The 23,258-nt window shown below is 37.5% G+C and overlaps 1 protein-coding gene across 4 annotated transcripts; it reads left to right on the top strand.

The window, feature by feature from the left end:
- Positions 1-23,258, top strand: TERF1 (telomeric repeat binding factor 1). Of its 4 annotated transcripts, none has more exons than XM_048940872.1 (9): positions 1-202; positions 3,244-3,339; positions 5,147-5,277; positions 6,782-6,868; positions 8,606-8,755; positions 11,810-11,931; positions 13,172-13,212; positions 14,175-14,239; positions 20,809-23,256. In XM_048940872.1, exons 1-9 carry the CDS (start codon positions 31-33, stop codon positions 20,959-20,961), a joined length of 1,017 nt encoding a protein of 338 aa, XP_048796829.1. In that variant the 5' UTR covers positions 1-30; the 3' UTR covers positions 20,962-23,256. The 4 variants fall into 4 exon arrangements, with proteins under 4 accessions (XP_048796829.1, XP_048796827.1, XP_048796828.1 ...); XM_048940870.1 differs by lacking the exon at positions 20,809-23,256 and adding an exon at positions 15,490-15,982 and having other exon boundaries at positions 9-202; XM_048940871.1 differs by lacking the exon at positions 20,809-23,256 and adding an exon at positions 15,404-15,982 and having other exon boundaries at positions 9-202.

Here is a 23,258-nt window from a genome sequence, read left to right as displayed (position 1 = left end):
GCGGGGGGAGTAGTGGCGCCCAGATTGAAAATGTCGGAGGCGGGGAGGGAGCAGGAAAGTGGTCTGGTTCCGTTCGTGCCTTCAGCGTTGGCGGAAGCTGTGGCTGCGGACTGGGTGCTGGAATTCAGCTGCTGCTGCCTGTGCCGGCATTTCGTGGAGGAGTGCGGGTCCGAGTTCAGGCGGTGGAGGGACGTGGCACAGGGTGAGGAACCGGGCCTGGGTTATGCTGTAATAGTCTCCATCAGAAGACCATAGAACCATAGAACCATAGAATGGCCTGGGTTGAAAAGGACCACAATGATCATCGAGTTTCAACCCCCTGCTATGTGCAGGATTACCAACCAGCAGACCAGGCTGCCCAGAGCCACATCCAGCCTGGCCTTGAATGCCTCCAGGGATGGGGCATCCACAGCCTCCTTGGGCAACCTTCCAAAAACTTCCTCCTAACTGTCCTAAACCAGACACAGTATCTAGTTATTACTTATAACCAAATAATCAAGTCATAGTCAGGAAATGTCTAACCACAGACTTTCTAGCTATTAACCCAGATAAATTTAGGCAGCATTTACTGTTAATTTCTACAAATTTACATAGTCCACTTCAAAGATCAGAATGTTTAAGGTAAAATGCTTTACATGAAAAATACAAATTCATTAACACAAATGGATTTGACATTTGGAAAAAACCTATTTTACCTGGCCCCAGAGTAGTGTTCCCATGCCCAGGAAAACAGACCACAGCCACTGTTCAATTGAGAGTTTTGAGCAACTAAAAGGCTTTCCACCAAACTGCACGATAATTATCTGCACAGTCGTGGTTGTGGAGAATTTTTCAGTTGTAGCTAAACGAGATCGAAGAGGGACGCCAACTAGCCTTTTAGTGTGATGGAGGGGTGTCTTCTAGATGCTCATGTGAATGTAAGGGAAAGTCATCCTGCCCCTGCACTCAGCATTGGTGAGGCCTCACTTTGAGTACAGTGTTCAGTTTTGGGCACCTCAGTACAGAAAGGACGTTGAGGTGCTGGAGCAGGCCCAAAGAAGGGCAACAAGGCTTATGAAGGGCTTGGAGAATATGGCCTATGAGGAGAGACTGAAGGAACTGGGGCTGTTCAGTCTGGGGAAAAGGAGGCTGAGGAGAGACCTTACTGCTCTCTTCCAATATCTAAAAGGTGACCACAGAGAGAGCAGGGTTGGTCTCTTCTCACTGGTGACAGGACAAGGGGAAATGGCTTCAAGTTGTGCCAGGGTAAGTTTAGGTTGGATATCGGGAAAGAGCAGCATGCTGTGAGATTACTAAGTTGAGAGTATATTAATCTATGAAAAAAGCTAACTGCACCTATAAGATTGCATTAGAAAAGGCTTTTCTTGTGAGAATGCAAAACATCTGCACAGATCAAAATAAGATTTTACAGAAGTGATGACTGTCTTCTAGTCAACTGAAAAAGAAGCAAGTGCAAAAGTTTAGTACATATAAAACAAAAAGAGGAGATATTTTATTAGGAGATAATGTTTATTTAGAGCTCAGTATGCTGCCAGGTAGAAATTGGTGGGATACCTTGCTATTTAGCCTGGAGTTCAAAGGCAGCTTGGCAGGTGTATGTGCCTTGCCTACCTTATCCTGCTTCGGCAGGTCTGTTAGCAGAACTGTCTTGTTCAAGTATCTGCATGGCAAGGAGCAGGACTTCCAGAATCTCTCATGGAAACCAAGAAATATATTTAAGTGGCTGTACAGAGGGAAACAACTTCTGCTTGAGGATACTTTGAACAAATGAATTAATAGTAAACCGTTCTAGAATGCTTCTCTAAGCCTGTTCATCTGCATTACCTTTGAATGACTGCTGCTGTGGACCTGTTATCTATGCTGCATAAGCAAGGTTTCTTTTCCTCTAGCTGTGAAGGAATTTAGAGTTGTGTAATGAAGACTTTGTGAAACAAACTAAAGCAGAGAATTTTTTATGTAAAATCTCATCCTTGAACTAAAGTGCCAGAGTAGGTGCAACCTAGAGGTATGTGGAGGAACAGAGAAAGCTTAAATGATCTCAAGCTACTTGCCATGTGCATCGTTTAGCTGCAGCTTTCTTTCTACTCAAGAAATTTCCAAACTCTGGCTCCATCTTCAGGATACAAGGGTAGCACCCACCTCCAATAGCGAGCTCATTATCCAGGCTCATTCTGACACTGAACTCCCTTGTTTGCTAGGGGAGATGCCTAAATTTGAGGCTATAACTAGTGGCGCTGTCTCACTATTCTAAGCAATATGCTTTATCTTATTTTGTAACTTATCTAAAGCTCTTGTATAACTGTTTTCAGAAACAGAACTGCAGATGTGTTCTTTGAAACCCAAATGACAATCTAATATCAAGAATTATATTGGGTATTCATTCAGGCTTTTTAATTAGTTTGTAAATGCATACTTTTCCATTGTTCCCTAGGAGATGATCATACAGTAATAAGCAAGTAGGCTGAGCACTTCCAAGTAAAAACAATGGTGTTGTGTCAGTGAAAACCCTGTGTGGGTGGGTTCCCATGCTGCACAATCCTGGTTCTTGCTAGGCTGACACTGGGAAATGTACACAAGCATGACCTGGACTAGGGTGCTCAGTCTTCAGCCGTCTTGGACAAGTTGACCTGTTCTTCCAGGCTGGATGTTGCTCTGGGCAGCCTGGTCTGGTGGTTGGTGACGCTGCACATAGCATGGGGGGGTTGAAACCAAATGATCTTTGAGGTCCTTTTCAACCCAGGCCATTCAGCAATTCTATGATATGATTCTCCTAACCTTGTAAACCCACAATATAAATCCTTATATTTCTGACTAGGCTGCTCTTGTAGCTTTTACTGCTTTTGATCTGTCAGTTGTCACAGCAACACTGTATGTTACCAGTTGATGTACTCATGTTGTGCTTCTGTTGCAGGGAAATCTTTTCTTGAAGCAGTTACCTGTCTCCATAGTACGCTACTGAGTAAAATAGCATCTTGTTTAAGATGGCGTGGTGGTGTTCTGAGTTAATGAACGTGAGCCTGTGATCGTTTTGCAACTTCTGAGTTATTGTTACAAACTGCTTCAGAGGAGTAAATTTGAATTTAAATATGATTTAAGTTCTTATATTACAGAAGAATAAGTGATAATCCCCTGAATTTAATTTGTTAGGGATCTGAGGAAGGGTTTTTAGTCTGATATTATTGTGTAGTACAATTGTAGCCACACTGTGGCAGTGCTGGAGCAAGACTGACTTTTCTTTTCCAGCTGTTTCTAATGGCTTCTCCAAAATAACAACACATCAGAAAAAAATGGTGTACCTCTGTCAGCTTTTGATAAGAATTGCAGATGGAAAAAGACTTGGTAAGTACTGTAGTTTATTGGTTCTGTTCTTTTCCCCTCCCATTAGCTGTTGAAGTAGATTTGTGGTGTGTGTGTGTATGTATGTAGAGAGAGGTGTATTAGGCTTTTGCACAGCTTCTGCTATATGCATAAAATGACTGAATTTGCTCTATATGCTGGACAGGTATTATTACTGTGTGGTGTTGGAATGGTTACATGTTGTTCAAGTTGTAGGTCATCTTTTCTCAATAGTATCAATGACAGAAATATAGTGGGGGGAAAAATGCCTAACCCTTAGTGAGCAATATCTGCGAGTGCAGCAAAGTGCTCTCCACACTTCACACATCTAAATCTAGAGATTAAGGCAGACTGTGCATGTGTGAACTTAGATGAGAAGAGTGATTTTCTTTTTACAGAGGACTGCAAGACTTCCAGCCGGCAGCAAATCTTTGGCATTGTTGTTCCCTGTCTTCTGTTTGGCTGAGGTCACAACTGGTTTGGCCAAGCTGATTCTTTGTCCATGTTCAAGTTTTTGGGGTACTTAAGTTCTCTGCTGCCAGCTTTTTTAGGAACTTTAAAAGCAGCCTTGCAGCCATTAGCAAGGAAGAACAAAGATGTATTTTAGCTTAGCAGTACCACAAAGGCTTGTTTTCATACAATTAAAACTTGTATTATCAGGTAATAACATTTTTCTTTATTCAGTTCAACTTCAAATTTAGCATATGCTGAGTTATTTTATATGTAATGATAGAAATTTCTCTGATAATACTTTAACATTGTTATTGTATGTGTCATTACGGAATATAACTTCAATGTGTTTTTATCTATCACAGTGTAGGGGACGTGTGGAGAACAAGACTACATGAGCTTTGTAGTTAGTATACCAGATGTAGTCGCATGAAGTATCTGGATAGCTGATGTATTTTATGGCAGCTTTCCTAATTCTTTCTTTGATTAAAATAAGGCCCAGTACAGACTGGAAAAGGGTAGTTTGTTTCAGATGCCAACTCTTGAAGAGTTAAATGCTTTGGTATTACCTTGAAATAAACTCAGTGTGAAGTGTTGTGTTAACTGAAGCAATAATTAGGAAAACACTGAAGTGTGACTTCTTTCTTTTGTGTGTATGTATATATGCACATCATACTACTTAAATTTTAACAATTCATGTTGTAGCTGTTTTCAAATACTTCTGCTTTTTCAGTCTTGCTTATGTAGCTGTTACCAAGTGCTTTTGCTTTTTTAGTCATGCTTAAATTATTTGCCTTCTATCTGAAAAATACTTACTACAAGGAATAAGAAGGCACTGAGAGAAATTATCCCATGGTGCCTTTTAAAGTAAAAGTATACACAAGGCTGTAGTTGAGTGAATACTTTAAGCTAAGCTGGCATTGCCACAGACAAAAGCTGACTTGTGCACTTGCTAGCATCTGGTGCATCTGTTACATTGGTGCACTCACTCATGCCCAGTGATCAGACTGGGAAACTGTAGAGTGCAGAGGGAGTGGTTATCCTGCTAAGCTGGATTTCTGTCAGAACCGGTCACTTTGATGCTGTGTGCTGGGCATTTGCACAAACCTTATTATTGGCACAGTGATATGAGAGGATGCTTCTACTCTTCCAGTGACAGCCTTCTGTTACGCTGTCTGAATTTCCCTTGGTTTGACCTGTTGAAGAAAGGAAAGAGAATTCCTTCTGATCTTGAAAAACACCTGGAGAGAGAAACTAAAAATTACTTGAGGGGAAAAAATGAATTTTTTTCTTTGTATATATGACTTCATTGTGAATAAATAGTGAATGTACTTTATTTTCTATTTCTTTTCCCTCTAAGAATGCCAATTTGAAAACGATACAAGAATTTCACCTTTGGAGTCTGCTCTGTCATTTTGGACTTTACTTGAAAGAGAAGAAAGTAAACTAAATACACTTCATGAAGAAATTCGTCGCTTGATTCAAATTCAGGTCTGTGTGACTTATTCAGAACTCTTCAGCATGTAACTATTCATGCTATTAAAACAGAGCTTGAGCTATGAACAGGCTGAAGTTAATTTTAAGTTTCTTCTCTTTTTAACTTTAGAGCTGTACAAGGGATCTTTTTTTGGTTCTGGTTTGTTCCTCTTTGAAATACTTGAAAAGCCCATCAATTTGAAAAAATTAGATATCAGCTGAGTACTTCAAATCATTGCATCTTTATCTTTACAATGTATTTTGAGTAGCTTTAATTTTACATGAGGTTTCTTGTCTAAAAAAAAAAAAAAAAAAATTCTCCATATTAGAGAGCTTTGGATTTTAGAGAGAAATACGTAGAAACTGACCTGTTCCTAGTAGGTATTTCTTTTTTGTTGGGTTTGTTTTTTTGAGAAGTGTATTTTAAGATGGTGTTACAGTTGGAAAGATTATTGTGGTGGAATGGAAAAAGCGACAAACAGAGAGAAAGCTCACCCATGTCCAAAGATCTAGGCTCACGGGGTGGGGGGGAGCTTCACAAAGGAGGGATCTCCAGGAAAAGATCCTTCTCTAGTGGCAGTCAGCCCTTAAATGGGGTCTAGAGTGGAGCCGGGCTCCACCGCTTCCAGTGACACAGGTGAATTGCCTTCACCAGTGCTCCCACGGCTGACTCAGTCCTTTCCTCAGGTGATCAATCCGTGGCTCAGGCCATGGCTCAACAGCTCCCATACAGATTGAAATCTTTTTGTAAACAAATTCTTAACCTGCTCTGAATTTTCTTTTTTTTTTTTTTTAGAATTCAGACTTTCTTTGTACTTTGTGTTTTGTACTGTACTGTTCCAAAACACTTGAACAGCTCTGTTTTTGCTGTTCTTCCCTAGCATGCAATAAAGATGAGTGTATGCATGCTGTTGAGCTGGAGTTAGAGAAGATAGGATAGTTCACAGTCAGACTTCTCAATAAGTGATTTTTTTTTTATTATTATTTAGACGTGCCTACAAAATATCTGTGCTTAAACAAGGCATAATCCCAATTGTTTTGGGATTTGGTGTTTGTTTTTTTTTTTCTTGAATAATCATCTAAAATATACATGTGTTGTAATATTACAAGTGGGCATCATTGAATTACTGAATTGAACGTGTCTTACACTTAATAAAAATGTCAAATGATCACATTACTGAAATGCATTTGTTGCACTTTAATTGCACTTTTTTTTTAAGGGAAAGTTGTCAGCTATTGCACTGTGAAAGTCCTTCAGAGGGAAGATCTTACTACTTCTTAGTAGGTAAAGGAAACTTCGCATCAATTAAGATCCTTTTAATTCTCTGTCTTTAAGCCTTTATTCATGACACGTAATATTTCCAGAACTAGCTCTAATTAGGTAATTATTAGTCATCTTGAGATGCTTCAAAATCCAGGGCTGTATATTTACAAAGCTGCAGGAGTGTGACTCTTGTTTTCTATAGAATTTCAGATCAAATGTTTCAGCATACCTTGAAGATGTAACTTTTGATTGTAGGTTGTAGCAGTCTATATGGAGAAAGGATATTATAAGGAGGCTGCTGAAGTTCTTGATAGGCTATTCACAGACACAGAATCACGTAAGGTAAGAACTTGCTTCATTTATGCTTGTTTTTGTTTGCTTGCGTTAGAGGAAAAGAGAGAAGAACAATTTCCCAAAGGTAGCAAATACTACCTGCATAGCTTCATCCTTTGTGCAGTCACTTCCACAGATGTGGCAGCTGTCAGTACAAAAGAATATTTGGACATAGGGGAACAATAGGAATAACAGGTGACTTGTGGGAGTGAAGCAACTCCTTCTAGATGCAGATATTCTCTACTGTGGGTAGCAACACTCCAAACGACATCTTTCCCACTCTGATTCTGGGAAAGTGATACTGCAGGTTTTTTTTCCAAGCTAAAGACCATATAAGCATGCTGGTAGAGAAATGAAAGAGTCCACTGCTCTAATTGGGCTGCTGACCTTTTCTGAGCCACTGCAGTGTGCTTTATCTGTCTTCTCCATTGATTAATTAGCATTGTAGAGGTTGAAACATCAGAAGGAAAGAAAGATCATTAGCATCTGTAACATAGAGGCATAAAAACATTCCCTCTATCTGGAACTGCTAACATCTGTGTATGATTACCTCTTGGTTTGATGTTCACTGCTTCATGAAGATGTGAATCTTATGTGTATATCAGTTCAAAATAATAGGTAATGCACACACCTGAATTTGCTGAAAACAGTAAGTGTACTAGAAGTGATGATTTCAGCAACCTATAGACTACTGTGGTAATGGGGATGGTTTCTAGGAGGTTGAAAAACATGGAGGGGGGGAAGAAAAGAAAAAATAGATTGTATATAGGCTTAAGGGATTTAACTTTTATTTTGAGTGAGTGTAGTGTTTATGCAGGTCCTTCTTTACTTGTATTTCATTAGTTAGCTGAAAAAACTTTTGACAACCTCCTGTTTTCCACCCCTTATCCCCCCACCTTGTAATAGCAATGTGTCATAAACTGCTGAAACAGGAGGATCTCTGGCATTTTATGGAGACAGAAAGTGATGCTTTTTAGTATGCTACACTGAGGAAAACAGTGTAGAGAGGAAAAAGTGGAAGGAGACCAACACTGCAGACAAAAAGAAGAGTGATAGCAGTTCTAGATCTTCCTCTGGTATATCAGCATAAGTGCTCCTTATAAATAGTAATATGTGTATAATTTACTCTTCAGAAACCTTTCTTTCAGAAGACTCGGCTGTTTTGGAAATGTAGGTTGTAGTAATAGTATTCGAGTTCATAAACAAGTGCAGCCTGAATAAATACGTTACTTATTGTCTGTATTGGTCTCTGTAGGATTCAGGGTGGTTTGTGGATGAGTGTGAGGTGATTAATTACAGGTGTTTTTGTCTTTAATGCTACTATGTAAATAGCCCTCTTCCTGATTACTGTAGACTCCTTTCTGTAGCAGTTTATGTAAGGAGCAAATAAGAAAAGAAACCCAATAATGAGAGCTCTTCTGGGCAAACGTTCTGCTCCACTGACTGTACTGCTTTCAGTCTTATTTGAAAAGGAAATGAAAATGTGCATCTCTGGAAAGCTGTACTTACTGCTCATTGAACATATAATCAGAGTAAGCTCCAGGTGTTCAATCTAGTCCACTGTAGAATCCTTTCAAACTGTATCATGAATTTGTCTAGGTATATTCAGAGAACTACATAATCATCTGGTTTAGCTTTGTCTATCTCCTATTTATCATAGATGCTAAGATAACTGCAAGACAAATTTTTAGTTTGTCATATATAGCTGTGGTTTGTTGTTTTTTTTGTTTTTGTTTTTTTTTTTAGCCTTTAAGGATGAAGCTGGCAGCCATAGTCAAAAGCAAGGATCCGTATGTTCCCCTTCTCCAGAGCTTCAGTTACAATCTTTTGTTAAGTAAAGTCAAGTCTTACGTTGAACTTTTCCTGAAAGAAAATGGAACTAACTTCTTACTACAGGTAAGTGAAAGCTATTTTGGAAACTCTTTTTTCAAAAGAAGTACATGACAATAAGATGAAATAGATGCATGCTTTCAAGGAAGCTGTTTAGACTGTATTCAGTTATTACCTTAGATGAAAGAGAAGCCTTATCTTTTTATGAAACATCTTATTAATTAAAAAAAATTAAGATTGAATGTTTAATAGAATATAGGAATAAAACTCTTCTAAAATACTTCAAATTTATCATCTATACTTGTCTTGATTAGCAAAGTAATTTGGAGGGTAAAAAGGCTGGGGCTGCCACTAGGACCTGTTCTAATCCTGGTCAGATAATACAATTGTTTTGCCTTATTTAGGTCCTAAGAATTATAGTAAAACGGAAAGATCAAGACCTCTTAATTTGTTTAAAAGTTTGGAATGTCAGTGGATTTAGAGATGAAAGACTATTGCTGCTTTTTCCTGTAAGATTTTCTTTATTCACAAACGATCTTGCTCAAAAATGATTTAAAGCTGGCAAGAACAGCATTCCTCCAGCAGTTCATCTTCAGGAGGATTGTAAAGAATTTCTCTTATGTTTACTTGCTGTAGAAGAGTATTGAGTTGCTCAATTACAAAAGCACAAACATCTAAAGGTAATAAGAGGTAAACTTTAAAGTAAACAAGCTAGAAGTTCCTTAGGGTTTTCATTTTATTATCAGAAATGGACTAGGCAATCTCTCAAATGTATTCAGAGTAATACAAGCAATACTTTCAAAGTCTTGCTGTGCTTTCAGTTCTCAAGTTTATTTTTTCAAAGCTGTATCTTTGAGCCTAAAGACAGACTTGGAGATGCTAGGGAACTCCAGAACTCCACAGTGACATACCTAAACCTTCTTTCTGTGTACACATCCTTCCTAGTGTCTGTGCCATTGTGGTCGTCTTCTCAAGTCTTTTTACTTTTCCCTGAATTACCTGGGATATGAAGGAGGCTAGAGGAGTGAAGATTACACTTGGCTGAACAACATAAGTAACTGTTTTCCAGCACTGTACAACAGAAAAATACCCTAACGTTAACTATTTGTGTCTGTCTGCCTTTTGGTGCTTCATGAGGAAATTCAAAAAGGTCTGTTACCAGACTGTCTTGTGGGCTGCTATTTCCAGCTTACTGTCAAGCTTGGAATCTGCAAATTTGCAGCTACTACTGTTAATTAATTTTTTTTAACCTGTAAGTTTCTTGAAATTAAACTGTCCTAAGAAGAGTGTGCAGATCCTGCAATGCTGAAAAAAGACCAACCAGCTAGGGTCACTCAGGAAATGGTTTTAGATTTTACTGTGTAATAACTTCTAGTATTCTTTCAAAATAATTAGTCTTAGGGACAAATCTGAAAGCTAGTGTTACTTTGTAAAGTATGTTTATTTAACTTCATGTGGTCTTCTCTGCTAATTTATTTGTTTAGAAACTCATCCTCACTTCTTGACTGTGGTTGAGGATTGTGAAATATACAGAAGACAGACCTTTTTGAAAATTAACAAAAAAACATTCTTGGGAATATAGAGAGGTTCTACAGGTTACTGTGAAGGAAAAGTTAAGATTTCCAGAGAATTGAAGGTTGGTCTGACAAGAAATTACAGGAGGCAAAAGCATACTTTGAAAGAGTGAATAATTGAAAGCAACAGGCTAAGGAGAAGGTTTGCATCAGGCTTGCAGTAAATTTGTCGACTGACTTGTTTTGACTAATAATATTTAAGCATTGTGAAGCAGATGCTTTGGATTGGATAGATGGTGTTAGATAGAATGCAGTTTGCTGTGCTTAGTACTGATGGTGCACAACTAGGATTTTTAGGTCATTTGACCTGCAAGTATGCCTCTAAGATAGTAGAGAAGAAAGTCAGCACCGAAGTGACCTGAATGACATCACGTGCACTAAGCTTGTTGGTTTTGTTTAGGTGTTATTGTCATGGTTCTATGTTTTTTGTTTGTTTTTTTCATTTTGGGTTTCAGTATTCCACATCAAAACATCATGTAGTGTACGGGGCATTTAAGTGTCACTGCCCCAGTCCCAGGTTCCCATCCCTGTACATTACAGCAGTCACGGGATCTGGCCCTTCCGGGTGGGGGGGGCACTCTCTTGCTGCCTTGCAGTGGGTGCTGGAGGTGCTTTCCTAGCCGTTCCAAGCTTTTCAGGTTTGAATCGGTCCCGGGAACTCTCTCTCTCTCTCATCTTGTCTGATTTATTAATCTCAATTTCAACTAAATTGTATATATTGTGTTATTTTGTATTCCGATATTATAGTAAAATAAGTTTTCCTCCGTAGATTGTTGCCGCTGCTCTTTTCCTCCCTTCCTTCCTTCCCATTTTTGTGGGACTGGGGTGGGGGGGGGAGGGCAGAGGCCTGTCGCCCCTGTCACGGACATAGATTGATCTGATCAACTCCGTGACAGTTATTTATTATAGCAAGTAGATGAGAGGAACCTGGTGATGAGAGCAATAAGCACAAATCTTACAATGCCTTGAAGTCTGTAGCATTCCTTTCTCCACTTGGGAAATGAGGAGAAATCATCTTAGTTGGTGGCTAAAAGGCTTTAGGCAGTATGTTAAATGTCTTTTTGTGAATGTGGGAAAATTATTTTATAAGCCAAAAGTCTGAGATGCATCTTTTGAAAGTTTGTAGGTATTTTTGATCTTGACACACTCTGAAGTGAGTAGAATTATATGAACTTGTGAGGGCTGTCAGTTTCCGGCTTGTGCTCTTAAAAAGGTAAATTTTAGAGTATCTTGCTAAGATTGAGGCTGCAAATACAGATAGATAGTGTGAAACACATTGTATGTTCTGTTACTGTGCAAACATTCGTTGTATTTCTCTGTGTATGTCCAGATGTTACTTGTACCTATTACTAAACCTTGATTTACTGGCTGGTGAATGTTTTATGGATCTCAACTCGCCTCATTACAATTGTTTTTAAACTAATTATTGGTAATGCCTCTTGAAGGGTCTGCAAAATATGCACTGTTAGAACTAATGCAGGCTACACTGCCATTATTTAAGTTCTGGCTGATTATAATTGTGAAACATGAATTCCGTTTCTCACAGGCAGCTACAAAGCAAGTGGAATCTAAAGGAGGGGAACTAAGCGTGTTGCAAAACAAAACCTTGAATGTCAAAGAAGAGAAAGAAAATCAAGAGAGAGAAAATCATTTGGAAGCAAAACAAAGGTTTGTATTTAGCAATATATTACTGAGGGATATGCTTGGATAGTAATTTGAAATTTGTTGAACTACAAGTAGGTAGAAGGAAGGACATTTAAATTCCGAATTGCTTTCCAACAGAAAATGAACTACAAATGCATTCTCTATTTTTAAGTATTGGCTTTTCTGTGGTTGTTATTCTTGGCATTTACATCAAATAGTTTGATATTAAGTACTTATTCAAAATACACATTTCTCAATTTAAACAGCTGTCAGTCTTGTATAACAACAAAAACATTGAAATACTTCAAATATTTTCTTTTCAAAGGAGCTCAATCAAGAATAGTTCTTAATTTGAGGCTATAGGTTGTGTGGAAAAGAAGGCAGGGAAAAAGAATTTCTCTTTTTAAACTAAATGTAGGATTCACATGTTTAACAATTCTAGTATTAAGGTAAATATGTAGCTTTGTTGATAAAGCATGACTAGCAATATGAAGTTTCAAAACTATTAGATTCTTTTCTAAGAAATACTGTGGGACCTCAAAGCCTGGTTTTCTTTTTCTTTTTCCCCCTTTCCCTCTGACTTGAATTTGAACAAGGTAATATTCTAGGTTTATCACCATTTGTTCTTCCATGGAGAATAAACTGTGGGCTTTAGTCATGGTAGAGTTTCTTTCTGCAGATTTATACCTAGAATTCTTAGCATCATTTTGTTGAGAAAATGACTGGCGCAGATGGAGTGTACAGCCAGACGCATAAGGTATTTTTGGAAGGAGAGGTCCTGACACAATTATATCTGAAAGAGATATGGGAATATTTGTCAAAAACTGACAGTAACAATTCTTATTTTGTAGAAAGAGTAAGATATTTAAAAAAAAAAAAGTAGATACTTGAAATTTAAGAAGTTACTTCATGGAGTAAGTTCCGTGTTTTTCAAGGTCTTCAGTATTAGCTAGTGGTAGTTCTGGGTATAAAGGGGTTTATGCAATTAGTGTTGGTCTACTGCTGTTTTTGTAGAGAAGTCTTTGGTTTTTATTTCATTTAAATCTTGTTGATTCACTTGAATGACAAGTTGCTGTTTAGGAAATTATTTTTATTTAAGACTTACAGAAGAGCTGTGGAGTACTACAGATTGGCTAACTGGAGACATAACATCCCTGATAAGGTTTAAAAAAAAAAAAAAAAAAAGAAAGACTTTAGACTTAAATATTTAATGGTTTTTCTTGTATTTTTTTCTTGCATTTTTATTGTTCTGTGTTCTTTGCAGACCTTGTTCGAAAGAGAGATGCAGAACAAGCAATGTTCAGAGTGAGTGTTAGCTTTTTTTTTTTTTTTTTTTTTTTTTTTTTTTTTTTTTTTACACTTTGAAAACAAAGTCACATCAGACACTTTTCCAGACCATTTGTTGGCTCAGTGACTGCTGTCCGATGTGACTGGTTTCACGTAAGAATGATTATGGTGAAAACTCTTAATTACTGTATGCAGTTTCTACACAAATTCATGCTTGGTGGTTGCCTCATTTAGAAAACTGAAATGATTTAAAGTTCCCTGGTAACTCATTTTGCAAAATCATTCACATCCTTTTTTTTTTCTAGTATGCTTTGTTTCTTGTTAGCTTATTCTACTAGGATTCTGGTATTCTGTAGGGAACATAGCTTCCAGACTAGTTAAAAGACTTATCTCTTTGGCTTCTGACCTAGATAAGTGAAGGAAGGAGCTAAAGAGGCTGGCTGACTGACTGGAGGAACAAATGATAGTGTAAAATGCAGTTAGGATGCTTCTGAATTGTCCTGGTTCCAGTTTTTTTTAAAACTTTAAATCATGAATTATGTAACATAAGTTCTGAAAATCATTAGCACCTTGTTACCAAAGATGGAATGGGTACATAAAGTAGTGATCAGAAATATAGAAACTAATTGCAATTCTCTCTACCTGAACTGAGAGAGTTACGGTAAAAATATTTTTACAGGTGTGAAATAAGTTCCTTTGCTATGTACAGTATTTACCTAATTGCTTAAAATAACTCTTGTGAGGTCTATTGCATATGAAGTACAGTCACTTTCCTTGACAAACTATATAGTCCTTGGACTAAGATGTGATTTGTGTGCATGAGTGTATTTAAAAATATGTTCATACAGTAATACTGAAATTTTCTCACTCTTCCTAAGCATATTGAAACAGTACACTGTGTCTTAGAATTGTTAAAATGGAGAACTACTACTTCACTGTTGACTGCTTATTGGTCTGGATATATATTTGTTGTTTTCTAGGGCTGAAGGTCTTGAAAAATGTAGAAGAACGTGGAGATGACTTGCCTTGTGGCCGAAGAAGACAGGTTTGTAATGCTTTCTAATCTAAATGGTGTTGGAATGAATTTGTAGTGCAGTAGAATCTTTTTCTAGCTGTAATAGACTGAACTTTGACAATGCCTGCGATTAAGCTGCTTCATGTTATTCAAGCTTCACTGTAGTGTAACTTTGCATTCCTATCTTTAAAAAAAAAAAAGCATTTCTGTTGCAGTCTCTCTTATTATTGCTCATGAGACTTAAATTTGTTGATATGTTACTAAAGCTAAGCCTGACTCTTAAACATGTTTTTTTGTGAAGTAGTAAATGTACGAGTTTTATAAACAATGATGAAAGTATTTGAGTTAAAGAATCCATTATGTCACTTGCTCATAAGGCTTTGAACTTCAAAGGATGTCTTCCAATATGGAAGCTTAATGGAGATTTTGTAATTTTGTAATTCATAGAATCACAGAATCATGGAAACGCTCAGGTTAGAAAAGACTTCAAAGGTCATCAAGTCCAACCACAGCCTAACCATACTACTCTAACTAACAACCCTCCACTAAATCATGTCCCTGAGCACCACATCCAAACGTTTTCTAAGCACATCCAGGGATGGTGACTCAACCCTCTCCCTGGGAAGCCCATTCCAGTGCTTAACTTTCTGTAAAGACACTTTTTTCTGATATCCAACCTAAACCTCCCCTGGTGCAACTTGAGGCCATTTCCCTTTGTTCATCTGAGGTAAAAAAATATTTACTTGAGAAACTATTTTAATTATTGTAAATGAAGTGAGAGGCTTTTCATAATTTACGTTTCAAATAGTCCTTGAAATTCCCTTCATGGATAAGCCTACTTCTTTGCATTACTTGCAAATAGTTGTTAAATCCAGTAATGCTGTAATTCCACAGATGAAAAGTACAGGTAGAAGTGAATTTGAAGTTGATTTTTCTTTTAGGAATGAACTACAAACTGATCTTGTGTATAGCCATTTTTTCTTAGGGTAAAGTGATAAAGCATTTGAGTTAAATTAATACTAAATTGATTCCTCTGAAGAGTATTTCTTTAGAAATAATATGGAGTCTTTCTACTGACAATTTGCAATGTTATCATATGTCCGATTGTAGTGCAAGTTATTTCATTCTTCTGTTCATTTTGACATGTCATTTTTCATACAGGAATGGGGAATATGCTTATATTTTCTTTTTCAGACTCCTTTGTGAGGAGAGTTGTGCTTATTCCTTGCTTTCTTAAGGATTTTTAGTGGCTTAATCTTCAATTGTATGCTTTTCTCAAGATGGTTGAGGTCCTAATGGGAGCTGTTGAAGAATGATACTGCCATGTGTTCTTGGAGGTTGCTGGAGGCCCCTGCTACATGAAAGCACAAATTTTTATTTTCTCACGAATCTTAGGAATACTTAAGTCACTGTAAGATTCCTTAGCAGTTTGAAATACAGCTAATGCCCTTAAAAAAAAAAAAAAATCACAACTATTTTCACATAATTTTCCTGTTGTACTCAAAAGCATGATTTTTTTCCTACATAATACTTAAATATTGTCAGCTAGTTGCTGACAAGCATGCATTCATCAATCTTGTTACCAGTATCAAGTTTGGAAACTAATTGGGCAACAGACACAGAATTAATGGCAGCTCTATAGTCAGCTACAGACCTAGGGCTTGTGGACAAATCTCACTAGGAAAAAAACCACACTATTCTTTACTATTATAAATGCAGCATTATTAGAAGCATGAATTTATAGAAACTTACAGAAAAGGACAACTTGTTTTAGATTTTTTCAAAATTGTTTCTCTCAACAACTTTAAAATATATATATATATATATATATATATATATATATATATATATATAGGCATTTGCTTTCTGCCTGATACTTACGTCTGTTAACATCAGCAAGGGCTCTTAGATTGTATAGAAAGTAATGATAATGGCTTTATTAATGATAACTGCACTTCTGCTTAGTTGTTTGCATTATATAAGGCTGTCCACATGCTTGAAAGAATGCTATGGATTGTGAGTGTCAGAGCTGTTGACTTCTAAAACTTCCTTTTCCATCCAGTTCCTCTTTCAATGTTGGCATTGTTTGCTCTTGTTTTGTAAATAGCATTTCATTGCAGTGATTCAGTGCCTGTTTTCAGCCTTTCATTGCTGTTTTCAGTTAACTGCAAACAGCAGTCTGCTGGAAGGAAATGTGTTTTTTTCCTAAAATAAACTCCTATGGTCTGCAAGTGTCAAAGAATTTAGGGAGCCCTTTGTTCTCAACTTATCTTGTATATGCATGGACTCATTTTAGACAACGTAAAGGACTGGCAGAAAAAAATTTTTGTCTGAAAATCTGGGTTTTCATAATTTATTCTAAATTACATGGAGAAAAATCAACATATCTAAACTTCAGTGGAAAAATTCCAGAACAAAGTAGAGTCTCAGGATGCACAAAAGAAAACAAATTACTGGCACAAAACTGACTGAAGAAATGTCAAGATCTGGTATACTGTATACGTGTGCATGATCTATCCAGCTAGAAGTGATCTGCAACATAGAGGAGGATCCTGTACATATTCTAGTACTCTTCCACTGAATTAATATAGGTTGTTTTGAACTATTCCACATCTATTCTTGTTTTTATTTTCTGTTGATGTCCTTTTTTTTTTTTTTTTTTTTCCCCCCCAGTTTTTCCTAGCACTAAAAACCCTTTTGGTATTTTTAGATAATGCTGTAAGCATAATAGTAAAGAATCACTTTTCCCATCCTATAAGGAGTATGTAAGCATAGTCCTGTAAAAAGTTGCAGTTTCTCCAGGTCCTGCTTACTACAGAACTGTTTAAGGATAGTTGGAGCATCTGTCTCCTACAGCAGTTCCTGCCTGAGGTTGCTGGAGCCCAGCCTGGTGCACCTAGGATGTGGGGTTTCTGCACAAGCTGAAGCATGTAGGTGCTGTGTTCCTATGCAGTTCAAGCAGTAGTAAAGCTGAGTCTTCTGTCCCAGATGCAGGCACTGATGTGGCCAGTCACACAGATCACCTCAGGCACAGCCATCAGCAATGCTCACATAGGGAAGACCCACATAAAAGCCCCTTCTTCAGCTGGCAGAGTAGTTTACTTGTGAAAGTGCACACACTGGTGACTTCCCCCATCTACTTGTATGGCCCTTCTGTCAGCCTTGTACACCTGCCTGAGTCCTGTTACGTGCTTCATGGATCCTTTGTTTTTCTTGCTGGAACAGACCGATGCACCAAACACAGCACTTGTGCACTTGTCCTACTGGTGTTTCACACTTGAGTTGCATCTCTTCATGAAAAAGGCAAACCATGCTCTGTGCTATGTGCTTTTCTGGCTGTCCTTTAAAAAGCTTTACTTAATCTCTCAGGAAGGTAAAAATGATAAAACTCGTGGCTTGAGATGAAGACAGTTTAATAAGTAAAGCAAAGCTGCACGCAAGCAAAGCAAAATTGGGAATTCATTAACTACTTGTTAGCAGATGTCTGGTTATTTCCAGGAAAGCAGATGTCATCAGGTCTAGCTGTTTTTTAGGAAGAAAATGCTACTATCTCCTTTTCTTTCTTTTGCTCAGTTTTTATTGCTGAGCATGGCATCATAAGGTATGGTCATTTGGGGTCACCTGTCCTGGCTGTGTTCCCTCCCATTTTCTTGTGCATTCTCATGCTTTGTTCACTAGAGGGCAGCATGAGAAGCAGGAAAGACCAACATTGATGTGTTATTAATACTGTTTTTGTCACGAATCGTAAGCATAGCACCATATCATCTACTACAAATAAAGCCAACTCTGTCCCACAAAATCAATAGTGTTGCACAACCTACTCTCTACCAAACCTAGTAGATAAGCAGAATACGGTGAATAGGAACAGCAATTTAAATTCTTCAGTTAAGGGGGCTCTAGAAAATACATACTTGTAAAAGCAACCAACTCTTTGCTAATTAAATTGTGCTGACTGTGGGACTGTTAGTTGCAAATGCTTGGTGACTAATGAGACCTGCAGAAGCCAGAGACATTAACTATTTTTCTTCTAAGTATCCAAGTAAGCACTGCAATCATTGAGTCACACTCATGCTTTTGATCACTAGTCTGTGTGAACTTCATAGTGCTCTTCTGAGGTGAACTATTGACTGTTTTTGCTTTTTCAGTGCAACTCCAAAATATGACACTGGTGAAATGCAAAAATAAGAGATCTTCATGGTTGTTTTTTTTTTTTTAGGACTTATGGTCATGATATGTACAAACACATGCAGGTTGGATCATTGTGTATTTTGTAGAAGTCCATTAACTAGAATTAGACTTTTAGTGTGGAAGGCAATGGTACTTGCAGAAATGCCAGTGTGAGGTCAGTGAAAATTGACCTTTTGTATTCTTTTGTAACATCTGCGGTTCATGAGACCATCAGGAGCAGCAGGATTCCTCCAGTGAAAGAAAGACAAATTAAGAGAGATTAAATGGAACATCTACAGAATTCTCTATACATCTCAACTCAATCTCATTAATGTTTTTGAGTTAATGCTCTTTTCTGTAAGTTTGTTTTTTGTTTCTTCAAAATTTATTCCCCAAAATCTGGAAAGCATGTTGGGAAATGCCATTTCAAACAGAAATTAATTCTTACTTTTTAGATGTATTTTTCCTAACCAGTTCTCCCACAGGGGGATTCTGTTATCTTTGTAGAAATGATATACAGTTTGATTTGCCTGAGGGGACGTACACTGGTATGATTGTGTCCTTGTTTTGGCTGAGATAAGAGTTAAATTTATTCACAGTAGCAGAATGATGCTATGTTTTGGACTCAGAAGAATAGTACTGATAACATACTGATGCTTTGATTGTTGCTAAGCAGTGCTTACTCTAAGTAAGGACTTCTTGGATTCTCACACCTCCCTGCCAGAATGGAGCTGGGAGGAGATAGAACCAGGACAGGTGACCTGAACTGGCCCCAAGGATATTCCTTGTATGACATCATGCTGAATAATAGAACTGGGGAATTGGCTGAGGGGACAGCCACTGCTTGATCTGTCTGGGCATTGGTCTTTGAATACCAAGTGCCTGTGCATCACTTGTTTTTGTGTGTATATGTATAAAACTATTATTTTTTTCCCTTCCATTTGTCTTATTATAAACTGCTTTTGTCATAATCCAGAAATTTGACTGTTTTCCAGTTCTCCAAGTCACTTTAGGGGCAAGGGGGTAAATGGCTTTATGGTACTTAGCTGCCTGCCAGGTTAAACCACAACAAAAGCAGGTGGAGACATGTGGAGGATCATATTGTGGCAGAATATATTTTTTTCTAAATAATTTCTTTAAAGTTGTGAATTGATATTTTGGAGTGGAAAAAATGACTATATATAATTAGAGTAAAAATGCACAGGTTAAAAATAGCACATTGTGTATGATCTATGATCTTTTTATTACATGCATGCTTTTTTCTAATAAAGCTACAATTAAAATAATATTATATTTTTAAAAAATCAAGGTCTAGACTTTAGTTTTCTTTTATGTCCACTCCTAAAATTGTATTGAGATGTTTGTATTGAGAACTGAGGAATAACTGCTACACTGGAGAGCTTCAGCAGAAGGAATTGCTCACAAATATGTAACTGCAAGTAATTTTCTCTCCTTTTATGAGACAAATGGCCTCCCTTACAGATTAAGAAGCTTGTACATCGTGACAGTGAGATATAAGCAGTAGGCTCAATAAATGATCAAAAATCACAGAATTGCCTGCAATTGGGTTGGAAAGAACCTCTAGTGACCATCGAGTCCAGCCCCCCTGGCTGAAGCATGTACCGTACAATAGGTCACACAGGCAGGCATCCAGCTGGGCCTTGACTATCTCCACAGAAGGAGACTCCACCACCTTTTTGGGCAGTAACCAGTGCTCTGTCACCCTTACCATGGAGAAGTCCTTCTGCATGTTAGTATGGAACATCCTATGTTCAAGCTTTATGCCTTTGCTCCTTGTCCTATTGCTGTGCACCACTGAGAAGAGTGTGGCCTACTCCATTTGCTTCTCACCAAAAGAGAGAGTTAAGTATTTAGCTGTTAGCTGAGAATAGGGCTGATCTCTATCAGCCTATGTGTGATTTTGCTTCTATCAGCATTTTAACTGTTGGGATTTTTTTCCTTAACCACACTAAAATTTCACTGTTGTTGATAAGCAGCATCTTGATTCTCAGTTTCGAGGCTAAGGTATCACAAAACACTTTCTCTTGTGACATGTGCTAGGATCAAGCTAGAGTTTCTTGCAGCTTAGTTAGCCGTAAAATAAAATTCTGCAAGGCACTTCTGGAACAAAGCCAAACTTTACCCACTGTGTTTTTTCCTTTTGTAACTTATGAAATTTGAAGCACTTTTTTTTAAGTGATGCCTGCTACTGCCTTGTAATGCTTCTGTTGTAACCTTTCGTGTTGTACTTTGTGTCAAGTTCTCATGCTTAAAGGAAGTCAAAATGAGCCTATTGACAGCTACCATATCTGTATTGCGTAATGACCAGGCAACTATGGAAATACCTGCTTTCATGTTTACTGTAAGTTTAGTTCTTACACCAGTATCTTTCTCCGTTCATATATCCTGTATTTTCTCTATTCTTCCCCTAGCCATGGACTTACGAAGAAGATAAGAAACTGAAATCAGGAGTAAGGGAGTTTGGAGTGGGCAATTGGAGTAAAATTCTGATCCATGGTGACTTCAACAACCGAACTAGTGTCATGTTGAAAGATCGGTGGAGAACACTGTGCAAGATCAAATAAGGATACTTTGGACATAGCATTGGATTATTCTTGTGCTTTCTCTACATAAGGAGCTAGTCTAGCTGTTAGAATGATGAATTTATAGTCTCAAGAGTATCCAAAAACATTGTCCGAAAACATGAAAAAGGTGTAATAAAGTCTGGCCTTCTGTCTGCATGCAAGAGGTAGGTTAATTTATGCAACATGGAAATGCTTAGGGTGATTACATAGGTAGGAGTCTTAAGTGGCAACGTATTGACTTTATAGATGCTCTTAATAAAAGTGCTCTGTGTTTTTGAAGGGTTTTATCAGTGCAAGGTTTTATATGCAGTCAGACAGAATTCTATTATTTTGTTTTCTCCTATAGTCTATACTAATCTGATTTACTTCACTTTGAACTTTTGGTCTGACTTGTCATCTCTTTCAGCAAGTTATATGAAAAATAAGTACGTGTCATCATTGCTAATTTAACAAATTACATTTTTAACTTCAGAAAAAAAGGAATATCCACATACATTTATATTTACAAGTAGTAAAAGTGCTACATGTGTACTGGAGACAAAAATGGGAATTTCTTTTATTTTTGAATCAAGCTTAAGTTCTAGGAAGTAACTTTGACATTATTTATGTTGGCACAATAACAGTTCTTAACATCTCTTGATTGTCTTATGCCACCTACCTTGTCTTGAGTAGTCGCGTTATTCTAGACCAGCAGGAAAGGGAAAGCTCCTTTTCTGAGCAGCCCAGACAGGACTCAGCAGCGTTAGCACAGACCATGAAACATGTTTCATCTGTGCTCTGTTGTCTCTGCACTGTTAGCAAGCAGAGACACCCTCTTCTGGTTAGCTACCCACAGTTGATCACTGTAAACATTCTGCTCGTGAGAGGCTCTGAGATGTTTCAGATTGTATGGAAGACAATCCCAGAACCTCAAAAAACACACATGCTTTCCACTATTGTACTGGTGTGAATCTAGATACCAGGTATTGTAGCATTCTTACAGGGCTTCTTACATTAAGATTAAATAGTGATGTACCATTACAAAGGTTTGTCCTGTTCTGAATGCGTACAGGACCTAAAACAGATCACCTTCCTAATTCCTGCCAACTGCTGCAATGTTTCTTCTTACAGCTGTGGCAAGCAGTTGCTGTAAGGTTCCACAGAGATATGCCATGTCTTAACAGTAAACTTTCTCAGCCTTAATGCATCATTTTTTTTCTGTAAATGTGGTGAATCTCAGAAGCTTGATAAAATACAGTTTACGTATTTCAGCAAAGAATACTAGAGTAGTTGTAAATCAGCAATTCAAAACAAAACTCAAATCACAGCACGTGTGTGTTAAGTGAGAAAGCCTGCAGTATGTAGTTACTTCAATGCCATGACAATAATTCAACACGAATAATAAGTAACAAAACAAGGATTAGAGCTATGTACATAGCAGCCTTGCCTGTGTTCTAATCTTGCACATTTCTATATTAATCACTGCACATCTAGCAGGTTTAACTAGTAGTAAGTGATTTTTCTGACTGTCAGCTAAAACTCCAGTTATGATTGTTCATTCCTGTATGTAAGATTGTTGTTGTTTTAGCTTGCTAATTGCTGTAATACAATCCTACTCAAGGCAGTTTACAATAAATTACTGTTCATTAAGAAAATGAGTCTCTTCAAGACTTAGTTTATTTATGGAAGTCTTGTTTAGGTTTGTTTGCCATAAAATTCACACTGTATGCTAGTGATGTGAAGTTCTTAGCAAGGCTGCTTCATTAACAACACTGACAAGTCTCACATTTTTACGAGGGTGGCTAAGCAGGGAAGCTGCAGTGTACAGAAAGAAATACTTACGCATTCATACTGTAAACCACTGTCCAGATGATACTGGGAAGGAACAAAGGATCTAAACTGAAGTCTGGTTTGAGCTCTCAAACTTTCATTTTTATTCACCCATTACAACTTAATGATGACAGTAACTATTTCCAGACTTGAGAATGTTTGGCTGGCTCACTACTGAATAGGATCAATGCCTGTACACAGGAGTATGGCCTGTAAAGATCAAAAACCTTAGGAAAAGAAGCTACTACAGTTAGAAACGTTTGCTTTTTAATCACAAAAGAGAAATGCAAAATTTGCTTACAGCACTCTAATGCAATTGTCTGTCTTAGTGTTTACTATTAAGACGAAAAGAGTACCCAAAAATGCTTGTTCCAGAGGCTTAACCGCTTTAGAGTTCATTCAGTCTCCACAAAATGCAGACAAAGATGTAGGTTTCTTGGCACTTGTGCTAATTTTCTCAATTCTTTTTTCCTGATGCTGTTTAAAGG

The sequence above is a fragment of the Lagopus muta genome, chromosome 3, assembly GCF_023343835.1.
Source record: "Lagopus muta isolate bLagMut1 chromosome 3, bLagMut1 primary, whole genome shotgun sequence".
Lineage (NCBI taxonomy): Eukaryota > Metazoa > Chordata > Aves > Galliformes > Phasianidae > Lagopus > Lagopus muta.
Note: the sequence above shows the minus strand (reverse complement) of the source record. Positions and strands in the feature narration are given on the sequence as shown.

Bases quoted from the DNA above. Each gene is read 5' to 3' on its own strand.
- TERF1 (XM_048940872.1), top strand. From the start codon at position 31: ATGTCGGAGGCGGGGAGGGAGCAGGAAAGTGGTCTGGTTCCGTTCGTG. The intron at 203-3,243 runs GTGAGGAACCGG...TTTCTTTTCCAG, and splicing joins GTGGAGGGACGTGGCACAGG to CTGTTTCTAATGGCTTCTCC. The intron at 14,240-20,808 runs GTTTGTAATGCT...TTCTTCCCCTAG, and splicing joins CTTGTGGCCGAAGAAGACAG to CCATGGACTTACGAAGAAGA.